General features: G+C 39.8%; 2 protein-coding genes across 6 annotated transcripts in view; one reads left to right on the top strand and one right to left on the bottom strand.

Moving 5' to 3' along the window:
- Positions 1-12,655, bottom strand: part of LOC111645829 (neuronal-specific septin-3-like) — a 73,513-nt gene that overhangs the window by 14,363 nt on the left and 46,495 nt on the right. The window lies entirely within an intron of this gene.
- Positions 10,109-12,343, top strand: LOC111645831 (uncharacterized). The gene is made up of 2 exons (XM_023395146.2): positions 10,109-10,220; positions 10,729-12,343. The coding sequence occupies exon 2, from the start codon at positions 10,733-10,735 to the stop codon at positions 11,597-11,599; it is 867 nt and encodes a 288-aa protein (XP_023250914.1). The 5' UTR covers positions 10,109-10,220; positions 10,729-10,732; the 3' UTR covers positions 11,600-12,343.

Here is a 12,655-nt window from a genome sequence, read left to right as displayed (position 1 = left end):
ATGCCGCAGCAGCCCAGGGTGTTGATCTTGACAGCGTGGCGAGCAGGTCAGGGGTCATGTTCCCAAGTTTAGGTTGGAAAAGAGCTGTGCTGAGGTTAGTCATCCTCATGACAAACCAGTGGTTTGACCCTCTGTACAAAACTGCCTTGAATCACTGGAGAGGAATCCAGAAGAAGCGTGCTTCTTATCTAGAAGTGAGTCACTCACTGAATTCTTAAAACACTGATTCCACAAATGATTTCCCTTTAGACACTTTGAGGACTGTGTAATACACTATGTAGAAAGTACCAAGTATTTTCGACAATTTAAATGAGTCATATTATGTTTTACGTTTTCTTCATTTTGCTTCTTATTATACAGATTTACACCAGTACAGTGCTCTGCTTGAAGGAAAATGTCATTTTTAAGTGTTTACATATCATTGTTTAAAGGATGAGGCATCAGGATGAGCCAAACTATTGTTTATGCGCATTAATAGAGATGGACTACATTTATTCTTTATTGTTATGATACAGAACTTCCAACCATAATCATTCAACTACCATGCCAGATTTCTCCAAAAGTGAGAATACATCCTGAAATACAAGATAATAAACAGGTGAAAGTGACACTGGCCATACAGGAGAAAGAGATGCATCAACTAAACAAAGTTTTCCATATCTAAACAGATACTATGGCGTGATATATACTCACTAGCTAAGGGTATACCCGTATAATCTAATGAAATCTAATGCAATCCAGTACAACAGCTCAGCCATAAATTCTACCTTTACAAAGCTCGTAATGTTCAGTTTTGATTGACGCTATCAGAGACTTATTGTTTCAACTATATGTTTACTATAGACATTATATTGAGATTTGTTTGTAATGTTTCACCCCCTGCACTAACAAACATGAGAGGGAAATAATATTAAAAGCACTTTTCAATATAATGCAGTGAAGTACAAAAACACTACTACCTAAAACCTCAGTATGAAACACATAGTTGCATTAACACATCTGACACTGCCAACAAAAACTGATCTTCCAAAATGCAGAATTTGTGGCAGATCTGTTGCATTGGAATCCATTAATTTGTATCAGTGCAGCTAACAAAGTGGCCAAGAGAGTAAATAGACACCGGAAGAAAGCATTCAGATTATCGTGCTATTTCCTTTTGCATATCACTTAGCCCTAATTATAATGTTTTCAATTAGCAAAAAGGTAAATGTGAATTGTAGATTATATCCACCAACATTGGGAGCCCTGAATTATGACTACAACATGTACTCTTTGTGCAAAAATAATGTCATCTTAAAGCAGGCCCTCTTTTTGTGTCAGGGCATTTACAGCGCAATCTTTTTAAAAAATTAAGTACAGTACGTTTGAGGGAGCATATCCACGCCAAGCACAATCCCTCCTAGCGGGGAGGCAGCTTGAACTCAAGTATTTTAGAGTCAAGTCATTTCACTGCTTGTGTGGAGCTCCATGTCAAACACACATTAGTGGACTAATCCATTAAATGGGCCGTTTGCATCTTTGCTCTGGTCTAAAATCTTTTTATGGGCCCTCTTTAAAAACATCTGCTCTTTTTGTCCTTTATTTACATTCCCAGACAGGACAAAGGAGGTTTCCAGTCGAGTCTCGTCTTAACATGACTACATTTATTCTGACCGTGACCCAGATGCTTCTCCAGAAGTGTGTAGGTTGCTGCAAAGCTTATTCACTCTGATAAAAATCAAAAAACGGTTCTGGGAGGCCTTTACAATCATTCTCCAGCTTGTTTTTTTTTTTTAAACTGTTGATTTCCCACAAGAGGAAGAGATGGTACAAAAACAACTGAGAAACTTTTGTAGAGAGAATGAAGTGCATGTTGCCATTAAATTACTTTGAACTAGGGTTCCAGCCCTCCAGCACAGACTCAATTAGATACTCCAGACCACATGGGTTTTTGATAGACCCAGGGGACGGACATAAACACGTGTGTGTGTACACACACACACACACACACACACACACACACACACACACACACACACTTTTTCCCACCCTCTGACAGTGAATCCCTTAATAAAAGGGGGAAATTGGAGTGGTGGCAGTGCAAACATGGTCTGTTGTGTTATTAAAGTCACAGTGTTTGTGCAGCAAGGCCCAGTTCCCAGAGTCCTCATCATTCAGCTCCCTGGAGAAATGTGCCCTTTCACCTCTGCAGGGTCCAACTCGCTCATCGTGTCACCTGGCATCAGTCTGTGTATGTGTGTGTGTGTGTGTGTGTTTGTGTTTGCGTGTGTGCGCATCGGTCTGTGTGTCACATATGCGCATGATTTCTTCAACTCATTAGCTGTGTGTATGTCATACATGTTGCATGTATGAGAACTACTCGTCACCTCTCCAGACCTACAGACCAGTCCTTGTCCATCTCTAACATTCTTACTACAGTCTTGGTAGTTTTACTCTACAAGGCCCAAGTTGTATCCATGTCAGTGCAAGCAGCTTCAGCAGCTAGTGTTACTTTGCAGACAGTTGAGAAATGTTTGTAAATTGCAGTAATGACAGTAGAAGCCCACAGGTTTGTCTAGACTGCCAGAGGAATGTGTTCAGTCTCCACACTGTGGTGGTGCACAAGAGAGCTGTTGTCTTTCTAGGTTCTTCAACTTCCTCTGACAATATGCAACTCACACAAAAAAGGTAGCATTAAGTGCAACAATGTACTTTTTGCAAAGTTTAACCCATATATTATGAAAAAAAGAGCAATTAACCTTATGGATTAACTAACCAATCCAAGGCTCATTTATTCAATTTCTAGCTGAACATCTACAATTAAGGAATGCAATTCTACCACAGTACAACATTTTTCACATAAGTGTGCAATTGACTTTAAACCTCACCAAACAATATTCTAGCCCAAAGCAACTAAACATTAACCCTTAAGTGTGTTGACACAACAGCTAAATGAATCAGGAAGTTGCCCATTTACTGAGGCTCTTTGCAAAGCGGCTTAATAATAATTTAGCTAGCTATTATCTGCTAGCTGCTCCCTGACAGGAGTTGTTGAAGTCATTAGCCCGGTGGTGGTAGCTAACCAGTGTAGTTCTTTATCTTAGTGCGGGGGTCAAAGTGTATCAGTGAAACGGTTGGCTGACAGCGGGCGTGGGTCCACAGGGCCAGGGGGCTCAGGAATCTGACCTCTGTCCTCACAAATGCCTCACCTCAGGGACACCAGCCAGAAAATGTCAAACTCATATAAAAGATTTTCCCATGCAGTTGTACGTTGTCATACAGCGGTTTCATAAAGACATATCACTAATAATCCCTTTATATGGATGAATATCAGTATATTTAAACAAATACTGTTCATCTAGAAATATTTCCAGATCCCATAACATTCGAGGACTCATGGCAGGTTGTAGTTAGAAGTTTTAGAAAAACACATCCCAGATTTTTAAATGACTCATGGAGAGGAAAAGGCACACTGTTGTTACTAAAGTCAGTGTGACATAAATAGCTCTCCACACTGTGCCGAAAAAGAAAAGGTATACTTGAATGTTTGGTTTAACTAATTAAAAGGTGCATGGCATCTTTTCAGATCAGGATGTTAACTCATTCAAAGAGGCCAGCTTTCTTTCAGTGTTAAGATTGGAAAGGCTTGAGGTCTCCAAGGCCACTAATAAAATATTTCACTGTATGTGTGAAGGTGCAAAAAAACACACGTCCATCATTCTATCAACAACATTACCAGAAGGAGTCCTAAGGCTCTCTGACACACTCCACAATCTGTGTGTGTGTGTGTGTGTGTGTGTGTGTGTGAGTGTGAGAGATATAAAGCCTGTCACTCTGGTCCTCTCCAGGCCTCAGGAGCAGTATTTATGGACTGTGACTGACCCACATACAAAGCTGGAGAGTAGAATAGCACACAGTAACATAAAAAGATCTCACTACTAACTATTCTAATTTGATAGGTTCCAGTAGGTGCACTGTGTGATTGTTTTTTTTTTTTTAAATTTCAGTTCTTATTTTCTACCATTTGTCCACATGAAATGCAAATCTTCACACAGACGTAATGTTTGACACTGTGTACACTATCCTCTCCAATTTGGGATTAAGCCCTACACATAAAATAGTTACATCAGAGTATGTCCTGGTTTACATTTGATCTGTACTTGACAGATGAGGGGCAGTAAACTTGTCTCAGGACAACTGAATGAAAACATTTTTTCTCTAAACATAACTTCTTAACCTGAAACTTTACAACCCCCACAAAATGCATGCACACATGCACATCCACACACACAAAAAAAACCTCAAACTATCTGTTTGAGAATGTACAGCATGTCAACTTACAGATATGAAACCTTATCAATTTTACATTTCACAGCTCCAGTTACATTCGTGAAATATTTCAAAGTTATGATTCTGAATTCCATAACAGATACATAATCTTACAGCACTGACTTATTTGCTGACTCACAACATGCACAGACACACAAAGACGCACAAGATACAGAAGGTAACGATGACCTTTTCAGAGTCCCATCAAACACTGGTGAAAGGCCACTGTCTGTTCTCGCTTGGCATTGCACAGGGGCCACAACAGAGCTCCTTTCAACAGCTTCCTCTGTGTAAAAGTGTGTGTGTGTGTGTGTGTGTGTGTGTGTGTGTGTATGCTGGTGAGGCAAACCAGAGGCTGGTGACTCTCTGAAAAGGTGAAGGGTGGTTGCTGTTTTCCATCGGGTTGATATTGTCAGAGAGCTACGCCTTGTGTTCCCCAGGTCAACCCTAGACAACAAAGCCTGGATAATACAATGCTCAGGGCTCAGCTTTCCAGCTGCTGCCACATCGCAAGTTCACCAAGAATTCACGCTCTCACCACTTAAACACAGACTGACTAATCAGAAAAGCAGAGATGAAAGAATAAACATGAAAGAGAAACTGAAGCTGGACAGGGTCAACAAAATGGCTCAAACTGAACAAAAAAAGAAAGAATACCCTTTGATTTTGGTCAAAATCTGATACCTAGCGTTTCCCAGTGGAAAGGAATAAAGACTACTTTCCACCGATTACCATTAGCTATGTGGATTCCTTTACTCTACTTTCCAAAGCAGACACTCAACTGAAAGATTCCCTTCCGCACTTTCTGATGTCTACCAACCACATGTGTGGAGCTAACCTTTCATGTTGCTGCACACGCACACACCTGAGTGCTTGCTGCTGGTCTAGTAATGACAGAACGCGTCCAGTGTGTGGACAATATCAGGAGGGGGGGGGACATGAAGAACACAAAATGTGAAGTTAAACAGTGTAGGAGCTGAAACACAATTTTTACATCCCTCTGTATGTGTGTGTATGTGTGTTATGCAAAGATAGATTGATTACAAAGCTTGCAGTTTACAGAGCAGACACAAACACACAAACAACATTTAGGGGATGAAAAACAAAGGAAATGCAAAACTTTAACAATGGTAATTACGCACAAGCAAGCACACACACACACGTAAATGGGAAACACAAATAACTAAAAAGCTTCTCTGTGAGATTCACACCTATATCTGAACTCAAAAGAAACAGAAACAGCCACTATGTATATTTAAACAACAGGAATATTTTGACACTTTCAAACAGCTGGCTCCTGAGTGGATAAGGAAGGCATGCACAGATATATATCAAGTATATGAAAACAACAGATCAAATCTCTTCTTCCATGGAAGAAAATAAACAAACCAGATAAAAACACAATGAAAGAAAAACATTCATCCCCTCTACTTACAACCACCCTCTTGCAAACACACACATACACACAGTCACACTCTCCCAGTATGCAAAACACTCACCGTGTGTGAAGTGTGTATATGTGTGTATGAGTCGTCCCCTGCCGAAGTGCAGCGCTCCAGTGAGAGGCCAAACTCTGCTGTGGCTCTGGAAGCTCCCTGCCTGCCCCTCCCACCTAGGCCTGTCATGTGACTCAGCATGCAAGGCAACAAGACACACCCACTTCCTTCAAATAACCTCCCCTCTTCACCAAAAGTAGAAGGAAAAAAAGAGAGAAAAAAAAAACTTCCAACCTCTATGCACCATAAAGTAAACTTTAGCAGAGATTGTGTGGAAGTGAGGAAGACAGTGCACGTGTATTTTGTCAGAAGCAGTAGAGGAAGAACAATTACTTAAAGAGAAGATGGGTTACAGAGAAAAAAAAAAAAGGCAGGGATTATGTGTGTACGTTTCTACACTGAGACTGAGTGCAGCCTTTGAGCCAGCTGAATGTCCCTCTCCTAAACTCCCAGGATTATTTACAACCCTAATTACCTGGCCTGACCCTCTCATCTCCTCTCCAGGCTCTGCATTCACCACATCCCACTCATTCCTCACACACAGACCTGAGACACTTCACATCAAACCACTGGGATTCCCTTTGATATTACATAAGGTGGTGCTTTGAATAATTTCGCTTTTAGTTCAAGATACTAACAAACACTTTGGACTATGAGTCAAAAGCCAAGTTACACTTTTAGAGGGAGCTGTTTCATGTTTCAGGCAGTCTTATGTGGTGCAGAGTGAGCACAGGCTATGAAGACATTTGTTCTTTCTGAAAAGGAGAAAATGTTGGAAAAGCTGGGAGTAGAGGTATTGCATAATTCCACCACAACTAAGCTGTTTTGGCAATATTCAATAACATCGACACACACACAAATGCAAATCAAAATAAAAACATTTCTGGCATGTTGTAAAAATCAGTTTATAATCACTGCAAAGCTATGATCAATTTCAGAGCGAACACAGCAACATTTGACAATGCACTCATTTGTAATCTTTTAAAAAACAAAAGCAAGTAGATAACGTCACCAGGTTTTCAAGCATCAATACATAATATGTTAGAAGGGGCAGCCAAAGATAAGAATGACAGATGTAAACGGCCAAAAGAAATTAAAGCTTAAAAAGTTCTCAACAGTTGGAGATTTCTGTTGAATAGTCAGAAATGCAGCCATCACTTATTTTTTAAAACCTGAGAACAAACCAATTACTTTGTCCGATTACTGTTCTTATGGAGTATGTATATTTGTGTGATTAAAGAGGAGAGGAAACAGCTGTCTTCAGCCTCACAGGAAGTGTAATTATACACCAGTGCAGGGCTTGAGTGCAAACACACACACACACACACACACACACACACACACACACACACACACACACACACACACACACACACTCTAAGGGCAGCACCTGCATTCCTCGAGATGAAGAGTCATGTTCCTGAAAAAACACACACAACAGGCTGCAAAGATGGATTTGTTTCATGTCATTACACAGACTTAGTTGCCGGGATGAACCCCTTCTCCGGGTGCACGTTGGCACCTCAGTGTTGAATACCTGCTACACCCAATGCAGCATTTATACCATACCCATCCAACCAATCTGAAGCAATGTCATGGACCTTCAAAATTCTGCACTATAAACACACAAGATAAAAAAAACAAAAAAACAACAACATATAAACACAGAAGACCGTGTAAGTGTGATCAAACCCTGGTCTTACCAAATATGGAGTTAAAATAAACCATTGTACTCAGTGTTACAAAGTGGGAAATGGTACATCTCCCCCAAACTAAGGCCCCCTCTCTTAAAACCTTTTTTTCCTAAACCTTCTCTTTTCATTTCCCTCTCTCTGAAAATCTATTTAATCAATAAAACCCCTTGTTTTAAACTGAATATGCATATTCAGCTTTAGAGTGATACTAAAATGTAGATAGACCTGACAGGAGTTACTAGTGGGTTTAGAAGCTACTAGAGGGAGCTTTCTGCTCTCAGCAAGTGGGGTTTTTAAAATCACCTCAGCAGCAGCCCCGTCTCCGTGTACTTAACAGCATATCCTCAGTTGAGTTTTTGAAGCCTAGATCTTCTTTACAAAAGCAGTTTACGATGCAGACATGACCATAGAAGGATATTACACAAGAACATGTTACTCCTACTGTACAGTATATCTTTACTGTGCCAGAGATAAAACAAGCCACAGTGTAGTGAACTGAAAAAGAAAAAAAAATGTAATCTATCTCACAGACCACAGAGGCAACCAAATGCAACATGCCTGTTTCCTCTTTCATTCAAGTCAAAAACAAAAATGAATGCCCAAATTAAGTCAGTTTACTACAGTATCCTCATCTGTGATTTTGTGTCATGACACAGTTGCTCTCCTGTTTAAAAAGAGAGACTGTTACAGGGCTGAACAGCTTTGTGCAAACCATCACTTGCCAACTTGGAGCTCTAAACACAAACTTTTCCTCTTGCCCGTTTCCCACATCACCGCCTCTCTGGAGCCACTCTCTTTATGTTTCACTAATAACTTTCTCTCTCTCTGTGTTCTTTCTATTTTACACCAAACCCTTGAGTTAACCCTTTCTCTGAGCTCCCCAGAGTGTAAAACTATGTCGCCCCCATAATCACTGACGCCCAACATACCACATTCACTGCAAGCTTTAGCTCTGTGTCAACCCTTAAACTATGAAAGCTGACACAGGACTTTACAGATGTTATTAATAGGTTAAGATGGACCTTTTGTGAGAAAAAAAAAAAAAGATTTTCTTTCCCTCCCCTTCCAAGTTTCTTCTTAAAGACGCTGACTCCTGAGTGAACCCTGCATACATGCAGTGTGAGCCAACCGTCATTTGTTTGATCCGACATAACTTGGCGTGCTCCTTTATTAACAGAGTAGCTGCCCTGCTGGGGACATGGTCTTTTCCAGATAAAAAGATCTTCATTTTGAAGAGACAAGGTATGTGGCGACAGAAAGCCAATGGCAGCGGCTGATGTTTCTGGGCCACGCTGAGCCAAGATGGTGTCATGTATTGGCAGGCGGAGTATAGGGCTGCCTGGCTGACCCCTGACAGCGTTCCTTGCAGCTGTCCAAGGTCTTTCATAAGACAGAAACATGATGGATTGTAGCAGCATGAGTCACTGGGTGCATTATATTAAGTGCATTACTCGGTTCTCTTTTCCATCTACAGAAAATGTACAGTGAAAGTTATGAAGTTTATGAACATTTGTGAATATATTGTAATTACATCAAAGGGAAGACAGGGACACATTATATCAGTACACTTGGAGGAGTGAGAGATAAACTTGGGTTGGTCAAATCCTGTTTCAGTAGAACAACAAAAAAAACACAAAACCGAATGTTCTGAAATATCACTGAATGTGTGATCTTTAGCTCCACTGCATGTTGAGGAGTACAGCAAGAAATAAACAGACAAAACAAAAAACAATAAAAAGACAGCGACCATAGCATCATTATACAGCATCACTTGTATGATGATCTTGTGCTGCCCATGTGAAAGATGTGGGTGGTGACCACAGAGAAACTAAATGTTTCCTTTGTGTGTGTTTTTTTTAAACTCCCTCTCTGCCTTGCCCAAAGGGAGTACCAAAGCCTCCATACAGGATATCAAGATAAACTTAAATGTGTCTCTGTGTACTTGTGTGTATGTAGGTGTCAAATGAAACCAGTTCTCTAGGAAATACTTGCTACTTATAGCAAACAGCCGAATGAGACCACTCACTGCTCTGAAAACAGTGTTTGCAGCCTCACATTGGCTCCTCACGTTTAACCATGTTATGTGTGTGTGTGTGTGTGTGTGTGTGTGTGGAGCTGGACAGCTGATCTGCTATTTGATGTGTTCGTAATTGTAAATTATAACAGGCTTTAAATGCAGTGCTGAAACAAAGCTTTTACACGCTCCAGGCTTGATACCTTCCAGGTGAGTGAAGCCAACTACCTGTGCGACAGCGTCTCCTGCTGGTTGCTGGTAGGAGTTGCAGCAGTAAATTTAACTGGTCCTCGTTCTACAATCACATGAGAGGTACAGATACGAGTTCAACATACTATTTTTATTTGGTATCAGTGATTTTTTTTAATGCTTATATTTTGCCAACAGTCAAACTAACATTTTGTGATGTAGTGATAATTTCAAATGTCTTGAAAAGGGCGATATGAATTTTTATACTCAATATAATATAAAAATAAATAAATACATTTAAAAAACAAAGAAAATATCACAAATATTACAGGCATATGACTGGTTACTTTTTCCTTTCTTGAATACAGAAGGAAATTTGATCCAAACAGCTATATTAAACTTCCCTGAAGTAATGCTCGTTTCAGTTTCATTTACCAGGAAACTGTGACCTAAAGGGAGTTATGACTGCTCTCATACAAACACAGAGATCAGATACAGAACAGCAGCAGACTTACACAGGTGAGTGCTCTTATATTATGATTGCTAGCTGTTCATTTACCTTGGCTTCATTTAGCTCTGTCTGCTTTGTGAAGGTTTCTTTACTTAGAAAGGCACAATGCAGCTTACAGGTTGTTTGGTTAGATCTGGAGTAGCTTACACTGCGCTCAGTCAGTCTTCCCCTGAAACCTTTGTTGTGTCTGAGAACCATGTATCTGAGTAAACTTATGAAATAGAATTGAAGAATAAATTCAGCAACAGATGCACATATCCACCAACATCCACTTTATAGCCTTTAACTACTTTGTTTCAAATTAATTGAGTTATGATTACTGATTAATCAAACAGGATTAACAGAAAGATAATTTGTGATTATTGTTTGACATTTCTCAAGTTATATCAAATGTTATTTTTTAGTTTGCTTAGAGTTATAAAATTAACAGTTTTACCTCACTGTAAAAAAAAAAAAAAAGAAGAAAAAAAGTGAAAATGTCAGTTTTTAACTTAATAACTTTTCAATGTTTTACAGGATAATGTGGATGTCACGAAGAGTCACAAGTTGCTGTGTAGCTCTGTTCCTTATCCTGACCTCTGTGTCAGCTGTGAAAAAGCTCAATTCAATCAATGATTTGAAGGAAATCAACTTTGGCAAATCTTTGCCCACGCACAGTCTCCTGCTGCTCCACTGGTTTGCCAACATTGTTGAAATTGACAGAAACAACGTCATACATTTCACCTTTGATCCAAACAGAGATTATGGCTCGCATCATTATGGCAACTATGAGAGGCTGCTGGACCGACTACCTCCTGAACACCAGTACTACACTGTTGGCAATCTCAATGAAAACACTGCTGAGGAACTTCCAGATTATGTCGTGGATCCCCCCGCAGGATATGCAGGAACAAACATGGACCGGATCATCTTCAGAGTTAGGGATCACAACACAGGATGGCAGAGAATAGACCGAGTGTACCTCACACAGCATTATGATCCAGCTCATACGTACGAGATCAGTATTCACCTTTTAAGAGAAATCAGAGAGTTTTCTGTAGGACAAAACCAGCGGTCACTGACGTATCTAAGAGATCGCTTTGAAAGAAACGCTGATGACTTCCAATTACAGGACATCAGTAACACATGCGGTCAACTTGCTTGCCTTGGACTGCTGCTGTTTATTGTGCTCCAGGAAAAGTACTCCTCTAACCAATTCAACAACAGACCTCAGCATGCGGCAAGAAGAAACACAGACACTGTTGTCAACTTTTCAGAAAACACACAAAACGCCCACGATTTTGCTGATACTTCAGACAACGGCACATGCTGTCCTTGTGATAGTTATTTATTGATTTTTTTGTTAGTTGTTATTGGGATTGTCATTTATTTATCAATGAGAAGATGATAAGAAAATGTTCCTAAGATATTGTCTAAACCAAATTGTGATGGAAATGCTTTTCAATGATGATGACCAGGAAACCAGCAGGACTTAAGATGAGTGAGAATCAGGCTGTTATGACAGCTCAGTACACCTGGTTGAAGGCAACAAGTTGCTCTATTATTCTGTTGTATGCTTTGTTCTGAACCCATATGTCTAATTAATTTTGTATTATATTAGCTTATTTTGTAAACACTGTTCAGTTATTATTGACATGTAGGCTTATTATGACATGCCTGTGATGAATGATACAAATACTGAAAAATCACTGTCATGAAGGGCTGAGAGCCTTAAGGGTTTTGGTTCAGCCCAATCAGTCAAATTTATTCCAGGGTGTTTTTGCACCTATAACTTGTTTGCTCTGGTCTGAGGTCAATTGATAACTTTGTAAACTTGAGCATTTTCCCCTTGGTTAAGTTTCTTTTTACAGAGACAGAAATCCAAGTGAACCAAAATGCACCGCTACAAACCATGTGAAAACGTTCACTTTTCTTGTTGGTCAGATGTTGTCTGAGGCAGGAGTAAGATATTAAATACAGGAAGAAGGTCCTGTGTTTTGACTAGTGCATATTTCTGAGAGAAACATTGCTATGCTTCATTCTGCAGTTAACTGTTACCAGGGGTGGGAGTAACGAATTACATTTACTCATGTTTACTCATCAGATCTTCAAGTGCTTGAAGTGTGTGTGTAAATAAACCGGATTATGTGAACCGTGGATATTTTATTTCATCTGGGGAAAAAAAGTATTGGAGCGTTGTTCTGCTGGCTCTGGCTGCACTACACCTGTGTGTTAGGTTAACGTTATGTTATCCTATGGGTGAGAGAGAAAGAGGAGTGACCAAAAAAGCGAGTGTGTCCCTCACTGAGTTCTTTTTACCAACATATAAAGCAGCAGCATCAGACACTGAACTAAATGACGCGTTCTGTCTCTCTCTCTGTGCTTGTGTGTTGCAAACATCAGTTATATGCGATTATATATGTTACAATGTGGCAGGCAAATTCAATTTAGTATTAATAAGTAA

Source organism: Seriola lalandi, unplaced genomic scaffold (genome assembly GCF_002814215.2).
Source record: "Seriola lalandi dorsalis isolate HSWRI2012SDOR001 ecotype SW California unplaced genomic scaffold, Sedor1 jcf7180002054958, whole genome shotgun sequence".
Lineage (NCBI taxonomy): Eukaryota > Metazoa > Chordata > Actinopteri > Carangiformes > Carangidae > Seriola > Seriola lalandi.
This window is presented reverse-complemented; position numbering and strand designations above follow the sequence as displayed.